At 39.4% G+C, this 24,349-nt stretch overlaps 1 protein-coding gene across 2 annotated transcripts; it reads right to left on the bottom strand.

The window, feature by feature from the left end:
* Nucleotides 1-1,169: 1,169 nt before the first annotated feature.
* VPS36 (vacuolar protein sorting 36 homolog) lies at nucleotides 1,170-23,764 on the bottom strand. Of its 2 annotated transcripts, none has more exons than XM_068929940.1 (14): nucleotides 23,285-23,764; nucleotides 21,390-21,458; nucleotides 18,050-18,120; nucleotides 16,616-16,730; nucleotides 15,053-15,142; nucleotides 13,306-13,392; nucleotides 9,880-9,912; nucleotides 9,693-9,770; nucleotides 9,151-9,285; nucleotides 8,154-8,219; nucleotides 7,512-7,576; nucleotides 6,040-6,124; nucleotides 3,447-3,523; nucleotides 1,170-3,362 (listed from the first exon to the last, which is right to left on the bottom strand). In XM_068929940.1, the coding sequence occupies exons 1-14, from the start codon at nucleotides 23,525-23,527 to the stop codon at nucleotides 3,269-3,271; spliced, it is 1,308 nt and encodes a 435-aa protein (XP_068786041.1). In that variant the 5' UTR covers nucleotides 23,528-23,764; the 3' UTR covers nucleotides 1,170-3,268. The 2 variants fall into 2 exon arrangements, with proteins under 2 accessions (XP_068786041.1, XP_068786040.1); XM_068929939.1 differs by having other exon boundaries at nucleotides 23,197-23,368.
* Between the last annotated feature and the right edge of the window lie 585 nt (nucleotides 23,765-24,349).

Genomic DNA, 24,349 nt, shown 5'->3' with positions numbered 1-24,349 from the left:
TACTGTTTGCTCCCGCTACAGTCTTTATGAATTCAGTAACAATACTTCCGCTAATTTTACAATAAGCACAGAGTCAGGCCTTTGGATAGATCGTAAAAGTCCCATTAGAAGAACTGAGCATTGAAGAGTTCAGCTAATCAATATGCAACCAGTAGTGGCTATTAAAGATATACCTCCAAATATTTTCAAATTTACTTTTTCAGAAAAAAAAAAATTGCTTGCATCTCAGAAATATGGTTCAAACCAGATCCGTGTTTCCATATGCTAAATATAAAGTAATTATGACTGGAAACAAAGGGAAAGGAGAAACGGAAAAGATGTATAGATTCCTAAGGAACATTCTTTTCCTCTCAGAGGTATGAAAAGGCCCGTGTTTCCAAAGGAAAAAAATATTCACCCTTTAAGACTGCTCCATAAAGAAACAAACACCTTTTGAACAGACCCCTGTTCCAAATCTCCGGGTTTCTTATTGGGCAGCTGTGGAAAAATAACATAGGGCTCACATATCGTGACGTTCTAGGGATCATCAAAACATACAAGGAAATGAAGTTCCTACAGGGACTGTCTGTTTTAAATTGAAATGATCTGAGGAAATAACAGCTCCTATACCCTGCTCACTCCTCTAATCCTCCTTCAACATAGTCAATGGATTTTTGCCAATAGTACCAATGGAAACACGACTAGGCCTGAGGAGCATTTCTGACAATTTGATGTGCTAGCATGACACCACACACCTGAAACTATGCACTACATTTGTTCTCATGCCAACTGGCTCTCGGTTTGAATATCAGAGTATGAGCAGGAGGTATATGATTTAAGTCGGAAAAGCACATTCAAACATGTCAAACGCCTTTGAAGTGCTAGCACAACATACATGTTTGGCTCTGACTCACACCAGCTCCCTCATGAAGCTGGTAGAGCTCTACGGTTTTGTGAGTCCAGCCTGTGACGGGTCACAGGCTACTGAGCAACAGAACCAGGGCATTCTAATTACACGTAATTCTACTTTTTAATTTTAAATTAAAAAGTATCTTGTACCCTTTTGGGTACAAAATGAGACAACAAATACATGCTGTGCTTTAAAAAACTGCCCCAAGTTTGTAGCTTTAAAGCTGCCCAAAACATTTAGGAATAAAAAAAAAAAAAAACACACACACACACATAAAACAGTCTATTTAAGAAAATCTTGTAATTTTTATTACTTTCTCGGAATCATTTTCTCATATACAAGTTTACACTCTAAACCAGCTATACAATTTAGCCTACAGATTTCTTCCCTGTAGAAAGAAAAAAGTTAAGGAAAATCTTGGGGAAGAAAAGCTCAAGAAGGTACCATCATTCTACATACATTGTATTGTTATTGCTTAATTAAGATAATGAAGTACATATGGCTGGGGCAACTGAGGCTGGGAGTTCACACTTGGCATTTCCTTTCTGGTTTCGTGCTTTCTGGCAGAAGATATGCCCCCTTGTGGATAGAGGTTCAGACCTGTAAACCACTGGTCTCCCCTTAACATGATAGGTGTATCAGGCAAGAGAAACAGCTTTCACGCACCAGCTTTGTTTTTTCTGCATTTCTCTCTTCTCAGTCCCTCCTTAGATGCATGATGCTTAGAGTACCTTGTACAAATCTCTTCTGTGGGGTGTGGGGAGGATGAAGAAAAGTAATAAGCCATAAGACTCCTGAATAGTCCATAATGGATGGTTAATGGGGTAAATATAGTGTGGTACCAGTTCTTTCAGCTATGCCAAATTCATTAGTTTTAGTGCTATTCTATCTTCACGAAACACAGAGGAAAACTGCCCTAAAGAAAGCACTGAATAAAATTTCGCTAGTGACAAGGATAAGGGGACAAGAGGGCAGGATTCTCTGGCTCTAAATGCGCATCCTACAGAACAAAAGCATAATCTCTGCATTGAACTCATCGGCAGGCTCTTAATCCTACAGTAACACTGAAATAGTTGTGAAGATGTTTTCAAGCGGTTAAAAACCTTTTCTTCTTTGCTGTAACATTCATTTGGCTGTTGCTATATCCATATGTTATATACACGCTGTTCTTAACCATACCTTGAATGAATTTTGTTATTTGTTATTTATTAAAACTGGTCATTTCAAAACCCTGAAAACGTAAGTGACATGGACCCATGTTTATGGATCATAAACATCCACTTACCACTACTACCATGACATCAGATCTTCAAGTAATATAATAACTCCACTGGAGTTATGAAAGCTAAGGCTATCCAATTGCATTCAGTCTGAACACAGGACAAGGAATACCAAACAATATGATACCTCATGACTATTAAACATCGGGGGATGGTAATTTTAGTCTCTTCAATATTAAAAGCCTTCTGACATATGAGTTGCATGCAAATTAATTGTCTCTCCGAAACAGACAAAGGGCTGATGGAACTATCAAATGATCTTTCATTAAAAGTACAAGATAAAAAACAAGCATATTAGAGCACCGGCTATGGTAGAGTGACAGAGGGCTATTGCACTCTGCACTACACAAAGAGGGGGCAGAAAGTGCACCCTCCGTGCAACATCATGAAACAGGAAGGGAGATGGCAAAGAAAGGGAAGGGAGGAAATCTGTACTGACAATGCTTCTAATTGAGATATTAGCATAAGACATGACAAAGTAAACACCATGTTTTCTAGATTCATATAGCATATGTTAATCTCTTCTGCATCAGGTTCTTTCTGCCCAAAAGTATAAAGAACCCTCTTTAAAAAATTCAAGAGCTTCTCTTAGAAAACTGTTCACAGGGAAAAGGGGTTATTTTATACTGTTTTGTTCCTTACACCTCAGTACGCACCAAAGTCACGTTTCTTATCGCTATGGATACATCTGTCTGCTTTGTTGCTCCAGATATAAATAAAATGAAACAGGAGTATACAGTGACCTATGTTCTGGGTGCTGATTTTCATGGCAGACTACAGGGATATTCTTTCACTTGTGTGGAATCTTCATCTCATTTCTCTTGAAATGAGAAATTACAGAGCATATCAAATACAACTTAACACACGTGAGCCAGCCAGTTTGCGACAATAACATAATTCTGACTTAGTGATTCCTATTTCTTCTCTGTTCCACATAAAACCATTCATCATTTGGAATACCTGAGAACTGGAAAACATTACAATGTTCGTCACTGTTGCAGCTGACTAACAAAATAAAATTGGTAACGTTAGTTTTTGGAAAGGTTCTCTCCTCTGCTCCCATGCTCAACTGTTACATAAGAAATGTGCACAAACTACATTAGCTTTGTGTCATAAATAAATTTGGGTAGAATCTCAAGCCTTCCACTGAATCATCTCTACAAAGATGGCCCATCTTCTCAGCTAGCAGCAGCCTACAGAAAGAAAAAGGTTTGTCTTGTTACTTGGGGACAACATGATAATTGAAGGTATTACTAAATAGGGCAATTATTACTTACCTTTCTTTGGCTAAGAGAACAGACATCCCCACAAGCTTAGCAAACTCATCAGCTGTGAGAGAACCCTTTTCAGATACCTATCACAAAACAAACACACAAATAAACTGTGGCATGAAAATAATAATGAAGTTGTTCTCTCAGATACTGAATCAGTTCTTTAGTTTAGCAACACAGCTGTCCTTGCAAAGTGACAAATTGATAGCAAATTTCTTGCTAAAACAATTAGTTTGTTTGCATTTTAAAAAATTACAAATAATTATAAGCAACTTCCCTCAAAAATACCTTTTAAGCGTCCTTGGAAACTTGCCATATATGAAAAAGGGACATAGAAAGGAGTTAAATCTGTAAAAATTATACTGTATTCTTTCTTTCCGAAAGATACCTCAGGAGAAACGAATGGAAAAATTAAAATAGCTCACAGTTAGCATATATGGCTGCAATCAGTATTTACACAGCCCAACTGTACTAAGTGATTCTGTAAACAGTGAAGCTTGAGAGAGGAAATAAAAGGCAGCAGGGCAGGAGGGGTCATCAATTTAGAAATTTAAGTAATCTCAGAGGGAGGTGGAGAATTTGAGTTAGTTTAAAATATCCCACTGCCTGTAGCAATGTCAAAAACCTTAGTACTCCACCCTAATTACAGCATACTAATGGGATCAGTAAAAGCCACTATCACATTCAGACAACACAAAGGACAGGTTCAGCCTTGGGACTCAAAACTTTGGTCTCATTGTCTCAATCATGTTAGTTTACACATGCAAAAACGAAGCCTTCTCACAAAGGTTGGACATCTGGATGTTAGAACATTAGTTGTGTATTACAGGCTTAACGTTGCATTGAACTTCCCATATAAACATAGGTTTTATTACCCTACAACAAATAATTCTTCTATTTCTCCATTGCTTCAAATTTAAGCAACTTTTAAATGCAGATGTAGTTGCCATTTCCTGCTTCCCACATAGCTGGGTAGGGAGGAGTTTACACTGTGTTATTCTCAGCAATCTCTGCATAGCAGTTTCCATTTTGTAGAATCTCAAATTAAATTAGTCCTAATTTAAGATTTTCTAAAGCTAAATGATTGAATCTGAGTAACTTAAGTCAGTTAGACAGTCTAACATGGCATATGGGTAATTAATTATGTTTTTCCTTCCCAAACCACTGCTCTCATCAAGACTGACTTCAGGTTCCTTTGACTTCCATGTCGTTTCCTCTCTTCACCAGCCATTCAAACCCACATCACTCCCCTATCTGAAGCCCTGTGACTTCCTTTCACTTTTTCTCAAAAGGTTCATGTTACTGTACATTAAACACTAAATATATGGCTTCTTTTGGCCACAGTTCTGATCTCATCTTCCTTTTCCCTTATGGGCTAGCCTTCCTCATTCAAAGCCTCTCCCTTACATTTTACTTCACTTTATGAAGTCAAAAGCTGAATATTATGAAAATAAAAGAAAAAAGGAAGCTCTGTAATAAATCCACCATCTGCTGCCTTTTGTGGCTGACCTCACTGGTTATGTCAGTATCCCTATAGCCTTCTTGAGAAGGGGTTTCTCCTTTCCTTTATGGAGATCAACACTCCTGCTGAAGGCAACAAAATAATGAGAAAATAAAAATAATCAGAAAACAATTGAAACGGACTAGGTATTCTTCTCGAAATATGAAAAATAAGCTGAAAGGATTAACATGTACTGAAAGATTTAAACATTTTAATTTTGATAATTTAAGACGGTATTTGTGAGACAGGTATACACATTTCTTTTATCCTAAAATCTTTCTGGTGAGAGGAAAGCTCTAGGGTACCAATCATGCAGAACACACTGAAGAATCTATCTCATGTACCAAGTGAGAACTTGCCTGCGGTAGCCCTAACTTTTTCTTCTTTGATTGCATGTCTAACTTTGGAAGGACTGAATCAGCCTTTACTCAACTTTGTGGAAAACAAAAACTTAACATCCTGCTGAAAAACTCATAGGAAAATGCATCAAATAAAGGGACAGTATTACCTACATATTGACTCTTTAAAGTAAGACCAATAAGTTTTTATCACACTGAGCAATTTGTACTACTTTTTTTTGTTGTGACGAATCTAGTTTAATTCTGTATACACTCCTCCCCAGCAGAGAGCTCTTCGCAGCAGGAAAGTCAGTACAAGCAGTATGTTTCACGTACAATGTCCTATTATTATATGAAATGAACCCAAACCAAAAACTGCCTATATCAACATTTAAGAGCTAATTTCACTCCCTTCAATCACATTGTGTACAGAGTATGAAGTCCACTTTTGTGCCTAACACCATGCCATGAATTTCACCCTACAGTACAAAAGTCCTAGAGGAAGGTTGAAGGTAATGAAGTTTGAAAAGAGACTGAAAAGTGATTTACTCCTTAAGGAGAAAGCAATGACTAACACTACTGCCTGCATAGCACTTTGAAAAGTGATATTTAAGTACAAGGTATTACTGCTAGAAGATTTTGTGGAAAATTTTGTATTTCAAAACCTCTAAAGGAAATCCTGTACCTTAACTTTTTATACCTAATGTGTTCAAATTTCCCCAGCATGGTCAGAACATTGAAGGAAATGAATGTCACATACTGTCTCTAAAGCAGAAGCTACCATTTCCTCTTCATTGTGAGACTGGAGTTCAATCACCATCACACCACTGTCAAATATCCGAAGCCTAAAATCAAAAGAGAGAATCAGAGTAACTAAAACTTCTGTGCACATTACCCATGAGTACATTTCTAGTATGTCCACACCTATAAACACACTACAAAAGAAAAAAAAATGCTGTCAGATGAACTTATTAAGTATCTTCAAAATCTGAAGAGACTGAAAAGACCACAGTACATGCCTGGGCTTAGTTAAACATTTATCCCAGTCTGAAACACCAACTACAGCAATAGTTGGGTGAAATAAAATAGCAGCTTACACTTGCTACATTTTAAGTGACCATTCGCTTAGTGTTTCATGAAGTTAGCACTTTCTGTTTGTAAATATGAACAATTCCTCATTCTAAGTATGGATGGCTCACTTTTAAAGGAAATCCCGTGAAACTAGTTCTGTGGGCCTTAGGTATGACATATCTGTGGACAGAAAAAAAGGGTCCAGGGGACATAAGAAATCTACGTTTATTCTTCTGCACCTTTCTTCTGTTCACCTCCCGTATAATCTTTGAAAATTACTGCGGTCAGTAAGTTATTCATCTTCCTATTTTTGTTTTAGCCTTAAACAGAATAGCACAGGTTACTGTAGCAATGACAGTCTAAGGGATGTAAATGAGATGAGATTTGTGGACAGGTATACCAAAAAAAGGTTTTGTACCCAAAAAACAAGCTACAAACCATGTCTCTTTGAAACTAATGGTATTTAGATGTCTAAACAGGCAAGAGGCGTGTAAATACTTTTTTTTTTCCCCCCAAGATCTAAGTTACAATCTCTTTAAATACATCTGACTTAGTTTGGGTCTCCAGGGTGTAAGTGTCTACATCCGAGCTAGTCACTTCAAACTCCTTTAAAATTTTATGGAGACCTAGTTGTTACAGTCAACGATTTGATTCATCTCAGTCTAAAACAGAGGACTACATTTGGTCAGATGAAGCCAAAGACTTCTACCTTGGATGTAGACTACTACAATTTACATATCAGAAGTTCAGGAAGATGAGTCTCCTCCCTTTGTCCAAGTTCCTTAGTATCCGAAACAGAATGAATACTTCCTCACTTGGCAGGGATGTTAGAAAGAACAACTTAAATTAAAGAGCGCCAGATGCTAAAGAACAACAGCAATAAATCCATCTGAAAGCCCTCAATCAAAAGACTTCAAGCGTAAATTTTAACTATCAAACTTAGAGGAAACTGTATAGGAAGCAAAAAGAATACTGTCTTCCTAGCAAAGAGAAACACAGTTACATATTCATTTTGTAGTGCGGAGTGGATGTTCTTGCATGGAACAGTTCTTGGATGACTTTGTTTCAAACATCTACTGCACGTAAAATACAAAGTCATCGAAGCACTGTGGCCTGGCCTGTGAGTGCTGTGTTTTAAAAACGCATCAGTAAGTCTCTTACCTTAGAGGTAGTTTCAGTGACTCCAGCATCTTACAGGCATTTACTAGATCTTCTGGAGAGAGCAACTATTAAAACAATCATACATATTTATTCACAGTTTACACAGGAAGTATACAGTATCATACCAAAACAAGCAGTCATTATCACTGTGGCCATAAGATGCCACCAGGTTACATAATTTTCTTCAATTCTTTTGTTACATCCTCCAGTCTACTCTCTTGGCATTTACACTCCTTTCTGTTCTCCGTTTTCTATAATATTGCTTCTTGTCATGTCTACAGAGAAAATTGGTTGGTGTATTTGGGCAACAGCAACCTTTCCACCGTTCTCTGTCCTTTCACTTTTCTTTCTAGATAAGTATGGATTTCTCCATTACACATAATGTTTTCACATCTCTCTTTGTTGGCATTATAAAAGCAGCATATATTACGAAAAACTATTGAGGAATGTAAACATTATGGGCAAGAAGGAGAAGGGGAAAAGGTGAAAATTCCTAATTTTAATAAAGGATTGATTGCTTTATACTGTTAGACAGAGTAGAGTGAGCAATTGTTAGGGAATAATCTGATGCTTTTTTCCTGAATTAGCTGGTCAGTGAAGTAAGTACATTCTACAAAATATTTGAGAGTATCAATTTCTCACCTCTAATCCTCGTGCCCGATTTACCAGACAGTAAACCTCTGTAAGTGACATGATCCCTCCTCGCTCCTGTGTAAGCACAAGACTGGTAAGAGAAATAGCATTAATCTAGTAAACACAGTACCTCGCTTGCAATCAACTGATTACACAGGCAAAACAGAGGAGCTAAATTATGGGTTTTAATGCAAAAACTTACACAGATAATACCACGTATTTCTAACATTAGAGAAAAGCTGTTAGATTATATCTTTTTCTAATTATTTTAACATGCAAAACACTGATACTATATCCAAAGACTTCTAATTATTTTAACGTTAAAGTAGAGAATAAATTATAGGAACAAAGAATTTCAATACATTAAATCTATCAATCACTTTACAGTTTCAACTTTTCAGATACATTCAATTTTCCATTCTGATAACTGCAGGTGGCATACAGCTTTCATAAAACATACTTCAAGTATGTATGCTTCTTAGAAGATGCATAGCCTTATAAGTTTCAATATGAAATCAAACTTTTTAGTGAGAATCTTGAATTCTGCAAGAGCTTCAGATAAAATAAAATATTAGATATTCCAAAATAGAAAGCATAAAGTATTATATTAGCCAAATATATAATTTTTAAGCAGTTTAAAAATCGACTGGCTCATATTTTCAAAATCAGTGTTGTTTTCATTTTTTTCAAAAAAGAAATACTCTATGGCAAGGGGTGAACACAAGGCTCTTTAAACGAGAAAAAGACTGCTAATGTGATTTACAAAAAAGTATCACTCATACTTCGCTGTCTGGAAGTTGAGATACCACTATTCCAAAGACAAAGTATTGTGTTTATATTTAAAAATTCTCATTCAAATAGAGAGTATGTACTCCTAAAAGGCAAAAAAAGTTATTTCATAAAAGCTGAATATGAGGCTGCATTGCTAAAGGCACAGTACTACAGCCAAAAGATATTTATATCAAAACTCAGCAACATACAGAAAATGCACAATTAGGTGCTTTACCTCTAATGGAGTCTGCAGTATTCCAGCTAGTTGCTTTGCCAGTTGCATATGGTAATGTGTACCAGATCCATATGTTTCTCTGGTAACTGGATTAGCTATTCCCATACTCAGCAGATAGGATTTGAACCTAATAGTCTAAATAAAAAAATAACAAGGTATAACCACCTTGTTGTGAATGATTCTAGTTTTTTAAGTCTTCGATTTTATTACTATCAGACATTTTTGGTAAATAAATCAAATCAGTTCATTATCAATAAAGTCATTTACTAGCAAAGCAAAGGCAAGACTAACACAGTACGCTTTTGACCAGCAAACCAATGAAAAACTGAAAACTGTCACCATCCCCTACTGAAAGGCAGCAGTATCTTTGCTCTTAAGAACAGGTGAAAGCAAAAGGTAACATTAACCACTGGAAATTGAAGTAAAACAGAAAAACCCAGCCTTACTGAAGCGTTCTTTACTAACATGAAATGTATTATAAGGATATCTTTTTGCTTTGCAGGGGAACGTTTCTGTTGACTCTAAGAACAAAGTTCATTTACCTCATCCTCAGTGATGTCACCTTGTTTTTCTTTAATTTTATTAGCTATTGACTTGGATAACTCCACCATTTCCTTAGCCTACCAAGAAAGATACACACGTAAGTCAACTTTCAGCTCAACAGAGACAATGTGCTTAACAGTAAGAAATTAAGCACAAGCCCATGTAGATAAATGACACGTGCCATACCTTCTCCATTAGTTTACTAAGGTCCTCAAAAGCCTGCAATGACAAGCAGACATTGCAGGTAAGTGCAAGTACATCATTCGGGATCACAGATACAGTGAGCTGCCTCTGTCCACTTACCCAGGTTACACATAAGCTCCTATCACCTTAGATTAGTATATTACCATTTACAATTTTATATAAATGGCTTATAGGTGAATAATCTGTTTTATACACATCTTAAAATCAAAACCAGACAAGCCAGGAACAACAAGGAATGAAGGAAGATCAGACAACTGCACGCTTTTCCAGTATCTGAACACTCGTTCAATATGATTTATAAGGTTCATATAATAGGAAAGAACTAATGAGATATTAAGACCCAGAAAAGATTATTTTCACCAACTTCATTAGGCTCTCCTAAAATATGAGGGAGGGTTTCTGGGTGGTGGTGGTAGGTTTCCTTCAAGAGTTAAACCTCCCTGAAGGATATCTATTGTTTCTGGCCAGCAACAAGCCAGCTGTAAAGCTACGGAAGTATGGCCTCCTGACAAGACAGTTTTACTTTAATCACTAAATGCTACCAAGTTAGGAAGACTGCAGTTAGTTTAAAATGAGCAAGGAAGAGGGTATCTGCTTTCACGTATATGCTTAAATGAAGAGCCAAAAACCCTGAAAATGTGTGGCAACATCTTTCCATTTAAATATCTCACATATAGAAACAGTGATGCTACCACAGCAAGTAAAAAACAGTTAAAATTAGAAAGAAATTCATCCATGAGATAAATTATCAGATTAAAAAATTGGATGGAAAAAAAATACATTAATAATTACGTTAAAAGCATCCTCTGTAGTAGTTAGACCTAAGAAAAACAAAATATCTGCTAAAGCAAGGGAAAACCTTATTTGTACAAAATATCAAATTTCTACTCTAATGAACTTTATAGTTTTCTTCCTCCAAAACATGTAATAATCTGGACTTCTACCATAGGACCGTGATTATATCAAGTCTACTACGTTTAGTAAATTGCTACAGTCTCAAACACAAAAATGCTACAACAACCCCCAAGGCATTTTTAGGCTTCAATAAAACCTATTTAAAAGAAAGCTGAAGATATATTAACATTTAGAAGTTTTACAATTACATAAAGATAACCAACTAGCAGAAAAAATAATTAGGTATTTGACTGAAAAAGCATTAAAAAAGCATTAAACCATTAAAAAGCAGCCTTCATTTCTCCTAGCATCAACAACCTGCATTCAGCCCTCTCCCTAGACTCTTAAATACACCACAAGATGTCCAGGTGGTCAACCCCGCCAAACAACCTTTTTTTGAACAACAGGCGTGAGAAAAATTCCAGAGCCTTTTCAGGTGAAGTTTGCCGTAGAGCAGGACCCAATCCCCTCCACAGCCACAAAAAAAGAAGGGAGTTCAGTCAGCATGTGTCCTCTGGCCACAGACTCCTGTGGCCCAGAGTTTCAAGCCATCCTTGCTAACCCTACAGTAATAACAGTATTGCTTCTATGCAATCTAACAGCTTCCTAGTTGATTCTGACTAATCCCCCATTAGAAACACACATTTTAGCAGATTGAGCAGATTTGAGCAGCAAGACCTAATTGTTTCCATTTATATTTAGGCACCGGATTTAGAAGCTTGTTGGACCAAGGCTTCACATGCAAAGAAAAGAAGATGGGGGTACAGGGTTTACTTGTCATCTGAATGCCCTCCTAAGGGTGCCAGCGTTTCTCCACGGCCTGGAGAAGTCTCTCTTGACTAGCCTTCTAACGCTTGGTACCTCAGGCACGTATGCAAAATTAAGAGGGACAAAGCTGGATCCAAATGGAGAAAGGAAAATGTACCACTTTATAATAATAACCTACTAATATCAGAACAAAAGCTTCTCGTTTAAAATATTTTTCTTTACTTCCTAATCTGCCAAATTTCATAATTTACAATAGGTTTCCCAATCGCTGGCATAAATTAAAGTGCTTCTACTGTACCTCTATATTGTATCAACAAACAAAAAGTTTTCTATCTAGGCTTTTCCCAGCTTATTTCTAATCTCAATAAAATGCATGGAAACATCGTTCATCAAAAGAACCCTTGATTTAGCTAAATAAACAGCATGCTGTGTATAACTCCTCCTCTGCCTGACTCACCCAGGGCAGGCCTGGAAACAAAGGGGAATGTGCACACACCTAACAGGAACTTCCTCAGATAAACAAAAGGCTAAAGAGCTGGATTCTTATCAGCAGTGAACAGCACATGCAGGAAGCCTTTTCCTGGAAGCCAGGGCACCATTTTTTTTAAATTAAGTCATTTATAACATTCAAAGTTGGAGGAAGGCAGGATTTCACAGTCATGGTTTTCCCGTTCATACAACACACACAAATGGATTTCTTTTACTCTCTGACAGAGTTACTACGGAAAAAATAACCAGACAATACCTTTTGAACTATATGTAACTACAATACACATGTAACTACAATACACATGTAACTACAATACCTTTTAAACCACACACACAGAACTTCATTCATTATAAATTTATAAGCAAAAAAAAAGTTTAATCCTAGCAGTAACTGAAACAGCATACTGCCTATAAAGCCAACATAAATACCTTACAAATCAGAACAGTGAAAGCCTTCTCTTATTGTGGTACTCTGAATCCTATAAAGCTTCGCTGCACAAAGTAATTCACTGTAGTTAATTTATGACTACTTCTGTTTGACATTAATCTCTTACGAAGACAGAACCAGACTATTTTTGAGGATATCACTCCCAGTATATCTGAGAGACTTTCAGTAGAAAAATTCATATTTTCTATTGTTCATCACTATTGATATCTGGAATTCAACTACTCTGCTGTTTCTGGGGAAAAGGATAGTCTCCATCTAGCCTAAGGATTTTGCACAAATATCTGTAACATCTTACTGGCACCTGGACTACGGAACATTTTGCTGTAATTACGAGCTTACATCTAACATTTAAAAACTGAACATTTATCAGACGGAAACTTACTGCAGTCGTTTAGACCAGCATGTTCTTCTTGATATATATTAAATTTTCAGTTGAAACCAAAATTAGCTGCACGTAGAAAGGAAAGAAAACCTTGTAATGGACTCTCTCTGCAGGAGCATCTGTGCTCTCTTTTCTCCGATGGAAAGTGACTGAACTCAAATTTCTAATTCCATCAAAATTAATCTATAAAACACACCACTTTGGTTCCAAAGAAGAGTCTTCTTCAAAGGAACTGTTTAAATGAAATACCCTTACCTATATCGGAAAAGTCAGTTAAACAAAATATGTAACTGTAAATCACATATCCATAATCAATTCATACTCTCAATATCAACAACAAATACTCTCAGTTTTCTCTAAAAGAAAGCGTGAATGAATGTAAATAGCTCAGACAGGTGGTTGACCTTGAAACTTTAGTAGTATTTACCTCGGAAATGTTTTTGTCGGTCTCTTTTCTTTTTTCTTCTAATTTCCTTTCGATCCCTACAATTCCTACAGCTCTTATTCTTCCTGCCTGCAAAAGAAAATAATGTTAGGAATCAAAATAGGAAATGCTAGGTTTTCTCATCGCCTCACTATGAAAAAAGCTCACATTAGAAGACCGAAAAAGTTCCCCCAAAGAACTGAAATCACGCATACAATATTTCATACACTTCTTGAAATTCTTTTTTAAAATCAGTGTCACACAGTAAACAATAAATGCAAAGCAAGTATGAACTTGCTGTAGCATAGGCAGATAATATAATTAACATACTGAAGCTATTAATATAGTTATGCTTAACAGCCTCATCTAGACTAAGCATTCCAGCTCATCTCAACTAACACCTTGCAAGTGAATGCAAACATCTACAGTATAGAGTAGTGGAAATGCCTGAGTGGACCTAAACAAAATTACCTGAAGAAATTTAGCCTGAAGAAACAAAGCTACAGCAACACGAGCTATGTACAGCCTATTTTACCTTGCTGATGAGCATCAACATGGAGTTACCTAAGTCTGTGATGGAGAATTTTTGGTGTGGCGCCACACGTGTTTTAAAAAGGCTGGTCCCTAAGTGGCTTTGGTGCCAGCCCTCAAAACTCTGCCTGCAAAGCCTGGTACTGGTGGAAGTGATTTGCTCTAACTTAAGAATAAGAGCAGGAGGTAAGGCATTTTCATTAAGTGCATTACTCCACCGAATGCAAGTGTGTTTATAGGTATTATATTTATAAAGGAGAACATACGTGATTCAACACCGAGCCAGCTCTAAAGCATCCTTGTTCACTGACAGTACTACATATGCAACAAAGATATAGACAAACAACATCCATATGTTTATCCACAGTATATAACCTAGAAGTATGCAGACAGATTAAAGGAGGCAATCTTAACATATGACGAAGAGATTCTTCACAGTAACAATGGTCCACTTTAAATATACATTTAAAAGAGACACATACAGGTTCCAAACAGCTATATAAAGGTTACATGTCATATATTTGACTTCCAGACCCAGAGAAACAGAAAAGAAATCACAGTAAAACCAAAAATCTTTCAGTCTCAGGTGTATCATGCTGAATAAAATTATAGGCAAATATACGTGTGTGTGTCTGTGTGTGCGTGCGTGTGCACGCACGTGTATGTGTATATATACATATATATACACATATATGTATACATACACACACACACACACATATATATATATAAAATCAATTCCATACTTCTCATTGTTCAAAGTTCACAGGAAAGTATTCCGGAGTCATAAAGCAAAGATCTGGAGTTTAACCAGCATGACAGATAACCAATAAATACAGTGTTTGACTTTCAGATATGAACATTAAAATAAAGTTATGATTAGGCAAAATACACATACACACATATACACACACACACACACACACACAACTACATAAAGAATGGAGCTCTATCAATTTCATTCAAGTCTGAACACATTTAAGGAAGGGAGGCTGCTCTGTCCTATATCAAGTGACATCTGCAAAGTAGAAACTAATTTATGGCAGTAGAGAAATGGGCAAAGTACAGCTGAATTCATGCATGTCCCCACAGTGCTGGTTAAAGAAGCTTGCCTGATGCAATATATGGAGCGGCACAAAGTGGAAACAAGAGATTACAGATTTGGCAGTTAAGCTAAACAAAGTGACATGGGACATAAAGAAGAATGCTCTGCACGTACTTGTGGGCTCTTGTTAACCTGGACGTTCTGAGCGGCAGGCATGTTCTCCCATCTCCTCTGTGTGATTTCTTCAGATAATCGTCTATAGAACTGCAAACGATAAAAAGCGACAACCGACGTTTCATGAATTGCGCAGAGCATCTCTGGGTATTTTTCATGTCTTGGTGACAGATGAAATAAACTTTACTAAAAGACAAAGCACGGTAAGACCTACGCATTCACAATAAAACATTCACTCTTTGGAAGTTAAAAGTTTCCAGTCCTCAAAAATACACACATTAGAGGACAAGCCACGTCAGTTACTACTTACGCTTGCATGAATACTACTGTAATAACATCTTCTTCCAGACATTCAAATGTTCCAAGATATACCAAAGTTAAAAACATCTAGGTTTCGTTTTTGCTCAAAGATAGGCTTTTAACAGGTGGGAAATGTGATCAATCCCATTACTATTGGTCTGTTAATTCAACAGTGTAAAGAGAACCACAGTAGACCAATTACACTTAGTTGTTTTATGCTAATTCTAAAAGGCGGCACTTGTTAATTAGCTAATAAGTGTATCCCACTGAATAACACCCAGAATGAAAAGTCTGCTCCATACTTCTCATTCAAAGTTCACAGGAAAGTATTCTAGCGTCATAAAAGCAAAGATCTGGAGTATAACCAGCATGATAGACAACCAATAAATACAGCGTTTGATTTTCAGACATGAACATTCAAATTAAAATAAATAAAGTTATGATTACGTAAAATAGACATATAATTATAATTACGCACAAATCAACCCCCTTCATAAGCCGGAAACTGCTCACAAAGAAGTGAAAGCAAGTCTGGTCCAGCACATGCATTTGCAGACATTTGTACCTCATTCAAGCTGAAAGTGACTTTCCACAGTGAACAGATAGGCTTTTTTCATGTTGCAAAAATCAAAATTCACGGTCTCCTCAAGCAAGAAACTTACATTCTGAAATTTTTTGCAGAGCGCAATATGTTTGGGGTTTTTTTAGGATAATTATTCATTTAAAAGTATATCACACCTTTTTTTTTTTTAGAATGCTCAAAGCCTTCGAGATTAGATGCAAGTAAAAATCAAGATTTGTAAAATATATAAATGAAACATACATCTCTGAGACAATAAAAAGTATGCAGTAATAAATTAGAGAGGTGCTTAGGAATAAATTGCTCAGTTCCTATTCAACAGAGAGTTAGGGGCAAAGAAACAAGTTTTATTCTGTTAAACATTCAATAGATGCCAGAGCCATCATTTTGGAAAACATTGTGTTGAACTTAAAACATAAGATGTGAGGTATAAGATTATCTTTAAACTATTAAAATGATGCAGCCTAATAACATTTCCTGACATTTTTCGAATTCTGTTTGTACTATTTAACCAAAGCATAAAACACTGAAGAATCACAGTGCTTCTCTTCAAAAAAGAGTTATGGAGAAAGCTCCCTCTTGAAAGTGAACATGGAAAGATGGATAATTGTCACTAGCACAGCAGGAGCAGAAAGGTGTGTTCAAAGAGCTGATATACTGGGTTTGCATGGTACATAACTTACTTCAATCTGACCATGTTCTTTGAAAGAGAGTTTGATGTAGGAATATTTGCTGCTTTGGAATGGACCGGGCTCTTTGTTTGAAGAAGCAGGGTGAAGATGAACTACTATTTTGGCACTAAGTAAGAGGACAGAGAAGAAGAGACTCTTGTTAATAACTAAAAACCTATTTCTACGAAATTAATCATTTAATTAAAATATGTATTATATTCATCTCACATAAGAATTAAAATGTATTAAATATTGCTCTACATTTGTGCATAAACAACATTAAGTATTTTGCCCCAATATTGAAGCAGATCTTGCACAAAAACATGACTGTAATCTCTAAAACAGCAATATCTCACAAATTTAAAATGTACACACCATCAACTCTTAAGAAATAAATTTAATAAATTTTAACATTTCGAGCAATAATTTCTGAAAATGTTAGCTAAGATAAAAACTAATTGTCAAGCTGTGCATTTGATTTGGCTTTTGACTTGCAATAACTACTGCCAAAATACACTGTCTTTGTCACAGGAAAACAAAAGGTCTCAATATTATGTTTAACCTATCCCACTTGTATATGCCACTTGTCAACAGTGTATATGAACGTGTCCAAAACCAACATTCAAAGGTAACGTGCATGGAAATAACAGTCTTAAAACGATACCTACCAGCAAAACAATCCTCGAGACAGGATTATTTTAGGACTGCAAGAGACCACTGTCACAGCATGACTTCAAGTCCATCATTCCTATTTCATCTTGCAGATACTTTCTTTCATAAGTCTTTATTTAGTTGACTCCTCCAGCATGAGTGAATTACAGGATCTCTGCTGGATACCTCCAGCATACTACTACCTTATTCTACCCATCTGACTGTAGGCTGCAAGCAGATGTAAACTGTTCATATTTCTCCAGCTAAGCTTTTTCTCTTTTTCTGGTGAAACTTTTTTGCACGCATAATAACCATACTGATTCATCTATCCAGGTGAGTGGAAACATTTGCGTTCCTTCTAACCTTGGCTGGTATTTTAAAGCTAAAAATCAATCAGATGGTCAGGGAAAGTTACATAAACCAGGATCTGACTGAGTTTCTATCCCCAATCAGTTCTGTGGCATAGAAGACTATAAATCAGCTTTCAAGTTTAGATCCAGCAACAGCACTATGGCACTGATGATTAATCAAATGAAAACGGCAAGCTAGAGCATGTTTTTTAGTGATTACAAGATGATTTAACAAATCAAATCAAACGCGCAGTTTTTGTCATGACTCTCTTACGCATTCAATCCCTGTATCTTAAGAGACAAAACCAGGCTTCTGTGGCTATCAGTCTGGAAATTTGGATTACATCCTGAACTTACCATAAATTTATACATAACCTTGGGTATGTCACATAATTTATACGCCTAAACTACCCAGCCGGGAAAGTCAGACTACATATCACCTTACCTTTTTCCTATCCCAGCTGCCTGCTCTTCAATAAAGACAATCTGAGACAGAGGTACAGCAATGCAGCACTCCTAGAAAAATCAATGCAAAAACAGCAGAAATCAAAATCATTTTCCTGAAGATTCTGTAAAATCAAATGTTTTCTTTTAGCTTTTTAAAAACAGCATTGATTTCCATACATGCTGCCAGAGGCACTCCATATAAAATACCCTGGTAAGAGTAGAAATAATCTATTAGAGACAAATTTAAACAGAAAACTTAACACCAACTTGAAGCTGAGGTTTGGATAATCAAACGAGACTTACATGTCAATGTGTCAATTGTAGACACCTCAGACTAGATTCATAAAGGACGTAGGAATTTAATAAAGCTTTAGGATCTAAGTCCAAAATTTAAACACGAAAATTTCCACACTACTGCAGCTTATCCCTGTAGGTGCACAATGCTCACAGGTTCTTAAAACTTTGCCATTCACGTTACCTGGGGAGCCGAGAACATACCCAAAAGCCCCAGTCTCGTTAGTGCTAACATCAGGTTATAAAGTGTACTGTTATAGGGTCTTCTCAGTCCCTACTACCGAAACTGTTCCTCTTTGCTCAGAACGATTAAACACTCACTATGTCAGAGAGTAGGGAAGAATACTTGCAAGATCTCCTACTAATGAGTAAATCTCTCACTGGGAAAAAACGTGGGTTGTAATCCCTCCTCTAGAAACTCTAAATATAAACTATTTAGATTCCTTTATGGCTCCAGCTTTTATAACTGATACATAAAACTGTTAGTGTTTGTATAATATCCACATAGCTCTAGATACTTTAAATACAGGCAAATCAATGCTGTTTTTTTTTTAAAGGAAAAAAAAATTATATTGTGTACATTGTATATAAGTATGCATATTGTACATACATTTTCAAAATGATTCATTCATTTGTAGTTCACAACTAGAAAGTTATCAACTTATTGTAAACACAAGGACTTACAATTACCTTCCTAATGAGAAGCAAGAGGAAATGATACAATAAGAGAGACGAGTTAAAAATGCTGTGCAAATCTGAAATCAAAGACTTTATTTTGATATGTTTCTTAAATGTCCAGTGCTCACATCATGTGCCATTTCGTAATTTGAAACGTTGTGCAAGTCTAACTATGTAACAAACTCAAAAGAATTACATAATTTTTATTTTGGAAATCTGTATTTTCTATACTGTTCCAACAGCAGAGGGTATGTAACATCAGCTATAAAACACAGCTGTTTGTTTTCATAAAAAGGTTTGTGATGTTAATCTAACGACAGGTAGCACCATTTATTACTAAACTTTGCTGACACAGTAGAACACTGTCTACAAGTTTATTTCTGGTAAACTAGCTAATGTTTCTAAGGTTGATGTTACATTACAGTTGACCTTAGACAACCACTCGCTGTCAATGTAAGCGGCCATTGTGTTCCCTGCTTCATTCCTAAGAGCTTGAGAAAAGAATCAGCCTCATTTATCACACTGACAAAGTTATTTGTATACCACAGGTTAAAACAAAACAAAAAAAAAAATCTGACTCTGCTGAGACAGAATTAGGTCTGTACCAGATCAGCACTGAGTAATTGTTATCGATCTGCTGCCCATGTGTTCCTCCTCTTAATCAAGTCTGGAGTTTGTCAGAATCTTTGCTGCATTAAATTAACTTGTTAACTCAAAAGAAAACTATTTGCTCTTCTCCAGGATTCTTCTCTGTTGACTTAGTAAATTCAATGATCTTGGGAGAGCAGAGGGAATCATGCAGTCTAGAAGCAGGGAGTGAAGTGGGGGAGACGAGAGGAACATCCTCCTTTTGGTGGGAAGAACAGAATGGAGATATGGACAGTTGTTAGACTGGTTCAAATCATGATGTGTAATGTTGCCTTAAGCAAGTAAAAAATCTAAATGAGCAGACTAGAAGCAGTATACATTGCAGGACACACACACCTTAAGAAGAGATTCTGATGAAGAAATAAGAGCTGATATACAGAGATAGTTTAGCACGGGTAAGTTTATCACATTGACTGGACATGAAAAAGTTAATTTATATAGAATATCTCATAACCTGGACAATCAATGCCGGGCTTATTTCACAGTAATCCCGCCCTGCAGACTAGCTCTCAAAATGAAGCATTTTGAAAAATTTCAACCAAAAATAGTGCAGCTGTCTCTGAGAACAACTGCTAAATAAAAAGATATGTTGTTTTGCCAAAATAAAACATCCTGGTGAGCTTTCCTTTAGAATGCTGTTAGTAGCTCCTTGCTTTGGAGCAAGGATACGATATTTGGTGGGGTGTAACACCTTTGGGTATACCTTTGGGTGTGGGAGGCACTTCAGCCATCCTTGTGAAAATGCGCTCCAGCGGAGAAAAATACACATTTGAAAAGCTGTCATCAGCACATGCTCTGTCTAAGTTTTGGCTTCCACAGCTAACCTTTCTTAAAGATTGCGTCCAAAACAAGCGTGATCTAACCTGGTTCTGAGAAGGATTTTTCTTTCAATCGTAGCTTTAAGATGATGCATGTTATGTCAGTCTACCTTTATGGCTTCTTATGCTTTCAATAACATCCTTACCCCATTCATGAAGTTTGGAGAAAGAAGCCACCTGATTTTAATACAAAGAGGACAAGAGAGTTGCTGGGGATAGCGGTATTAATCTAATTTCTTTCTCACCAGTTTCTAGCCTGTAATCTCAGGCTGTGGCTTGATGATACAAAGTCTTCAGCAGCAGTATTACAATGTAATTCTGACACTGCCACTTAACCTCTGAATCAATTCTCTGATCTGGTTCATTTCATAGTAGTTGACAATTTTCTGACTTATTGAAGGGATGGCTCGGCACAGGAACATGCAGTTGGAAAGGTAAGGCCTGTACAAGATGATATGGCCATGCTGGAAACAGAACAGAGGGAAACTTGAACTTGTAAACACAATGAGGAAGAAAAGATCTAGCTAGACAAGAAGCCTGGGAAAGGACTTCACGTTATGATATGCCTGACACATTCATCTTCAGTCTCAAAACCAACAGTTTCTAGTACATGCTATCAGTGTCTTTTCTTCTCTAATTTGAGTGTTGTAGAAAAGGAAAATTTGAATGAATAATTTCCATCCCTTCTCATCTCTGCACGATCATTTCATTAAAAGGATGCCTTGTACATAATTTTCTTTCCACCATCAGTGAAGAAATGGACTATGTTTGTAGGACAAAACACACATACAAATGAAAGAAAAATCTCCTCCCCACCTGTCGTTTTTTCATTGTAAGCTACCTGTTCTTTATTATGGAATTTAAGATTGAACAACACACAAGAGAAAAAGTGGGACTTACATGATTCTTCTGATCCCTCCAGATTAGCCGGTGTGTGCTAAGCAATAATATCCCATTATCAAACCTCGCCTAAAGGGGGAAAACAGAACAGATTAACAACAAATGCAACCAGCAAGTTGCATCAATATTGATTTTGGAAATATTATGCATTACCACAACACAGCAATCAGATTCAGTAAGCCAATATTTTGAGAACACTCTCTTTTTTCAGATAAATGAAGTTTATGAAACAATAGAGAAAACCAGTACAAAAGGATTAGATACATATATAAAAACTTCCTTTTCAACTGTATAAACTTTCCCCCAGGAAATCCTGAAGAATCCTCCCCTCCATATGCTGGGTAAGATATACAAATACTCCAAAATATTATATTTAAAAAGGGCTATTGGCCTTGGAACATTATTCGTGGACAAAGAAAGCAAGTTATGCAAAAAAGCAAAGCAATCTAATAAGAATATGTTATACACAGCCTGAAATCTTCTGGCCTATCACATAGGAATAGTCTACCCATTTTACTGTTGAAAGAAAAAGTTCCTTTTCTATCAGAAACCAATTGCTATTTGGAAACCCTGTTAGTAAATCACTTCCTATTTGTAAAACCACGGCAAGTTTTTACAGCTTGTTATGAGGGTATGGAACTATTCTGGTGCAGAAAACGGAAGAGAGCTCAAGAGTTAGTCCAGCAAGGAAGAGAAGCAGTAACTGGGTTGGTTCAGAAATATAAGAACAAAGGGCAAAACACCACCACTCAGGACTAAAGTTAAAAAGTACTTCATGGCTACCAGAATGACCCAAGTACGAAACATATGACATGCCTAGTACACGAGATCAAAGCAAAAGAGCACAGCTTGTTGTGTGGAGCAACATCAGGGAGGGCTGAGCCTGGGCACAGGAAGACAATGAGAACTCAAAGCAATGGATATCAAGTCTCATTAGAGGGACACCAGCTATACCTTGTTGGGACCTCAACCCTCCACGAACCCTGAGACACCCACTGTCTGCAGTCTTTCTTGCTCCCGCAAACCCTGGGTCTCTTCCCAGCAATCTTCCTATAGAGCCAAACCCTGTCAGACCCTTAGAGCAAAACCTACTCCAAGCACATCCTAGACGTCTGAGTGATGCTTCTCAAAGCCACGTCACATCCCTTGCCTGATACCCCCCATAGCAACGCTCCTCACGTCTCTTGTCTGATACCCTATAGCCAGATCAAAACCCTTAACTGTACCCCAAAACCAAGACTGCTCACATCTCCTGTCCAATATCCCATACCCTGACCACAACCTCTGTGCCATATCCCACAGCCAGGCCCCGCACGCCCCCCTCTCCCGTACCGCACCTCTCCTGTACCCCACGGCCAGGCCCCAAATACCCCCCTCTCCTGTACCCCCCCATACCACCCGGCCAGGTCCCGCACACCTCCCTCTCCCGCACCCCCGGCCGGGCCTCAAACACCCCCTCTCCGATACCCCATGGCAGGGCCCCAAACGCCCCCCTCTCCCATACCCCACGGCTGGGCCCCAAACACTCCCCTCTTCCGTACCCCCCCGTAGCCCACGGCCGGGCCCCCCTCTCCCACACCCCACGGCCAGGCCTCAAGCACCCTTTCTCCCGTACTCCACGCCCAGGCCCCAAACGCCCGTCTCCCATCCCCAGAGCCCCGTCCCCGGTTACCCCCCAGCCAGGCCCCTGGCGGTCCCAGCACCGCCGCGCCCCTACGGCCCGCACCAAGGCCCGTGTGCCCCTGCCGGCCCCCGAGCCCGCCCGCCCGGCCGCCGGGCCCGGCCGCCAGCGGCGCCGCCGCGTCACCTTCTCCTCCCCGTCGTAGACGCGCACGCCGCGCTGCTGGATCACCAGCGTCTCCTCCAGCTCCAGCAGGCCGCTGGCCCACACGAACCTGTCCATGGCGGCCTCCCCTTCCCCTCCCTGGCTGCTGCCGGCACCCCGGGCCGCCGCCGTCTCCCCCCCGCGGCCGCCGGGCGGGCGGGCAGACAGGCCCCATCCCCGCCGCTTCCCCGGCACCAGCGGCCGCGCGGCGCCATCTGGCGGCGCCCTCGGGAGCGGCCGCCATCTTCCCGCTGAGGCGGCCCGGTCGCCTCGCTGCGGCGGGCCGCCAGGGGGCGCCTCGGGCGGCCGCCATCTTCCCGCTGCCCGGCGGCGAGGCCGCGTCTGGGGGCGATCGGCTCCGGCACGTCTTCCCCGCCGCAGCTGCCCCTGCCCTCCGCAACGGCGGGTCCGTCCCGGCCCTGAGCCCGGGCCCGCAGCGAGGCTTTGCCGAGTACCGCCAGGCTCCGGCTGCGGCTCGGAGCTCGGTCCGGACTTGGCAGTCCGCCCTCGGTGCCGTTAAAACAGTCACGAAGAGCAGGCAGTCACGGCGTTAGAAGGAGCACAACACACTCTTTCGCAGAAAACAGCTCGCCCAAACACACCGCGCACGGATCCGAGGCGCTTCTACGCTGCAGTCCGTCCCTCCCCCCCAGCACGACTCGGACTCGCTCCACGCCAGGGCGCCGCCGTGCCCACGAGGCCGCACGGCGCAAAGGCAGCAGGCCCCCCCCCCACCCCCCACCCCCCCCCCCCGAGGCGCTGCGGTCACTCCGCGCCGCCAGCCCCGATGCCCCTTTCAAAACACGTCACAAAACGCTGGAACGAGGAGACCCGCCCGCTGAGCCTCCCGTTTTCCTTCGAACCCCAACGGACATCCAACGCTCGGCCAACACCTCCCTCTCCTGCCCCGCTCCGCCCCCCGGGGGAGGGCCGCCCTGACCCCCCCCCCCGGCCGCCGGGCTCTGTGCGTGCCCGGGGAGAGCAGCCACGCTGCCCTGGGGCTCACGCGGACACCCCAAACACGCACAAACACACACCAAAACAAGCATCCCCCCCTCCCACCGCGCACCCTGACGGCCCCGCCCCGCCCCGCGCGCGCCGGGAACCGCCCCTTCCTCCGCCCGCCCCCGCGGCG

The sequence above is a fragment of the Struthio camelus genome, chromosome 1 (assembly GCF_040807025.1).
Source record: "Struthio camelus isolate bStrCam1 chromosome 1, bStrCam1.hap1, whole genome shotgun sequence".
In the NCBI taxonomy this organism is placed as follows: Eukaryota; Metazoa; Chordata; class Aves; order Struthioniformes; family Struthionidae; genus Struthio; species Struthio camelus.
The sequence above is the reverse complement of the archived record's forward strand: the minus strand, read 5'-3'. Positions and strand labels throughout refer to the sequence as shown.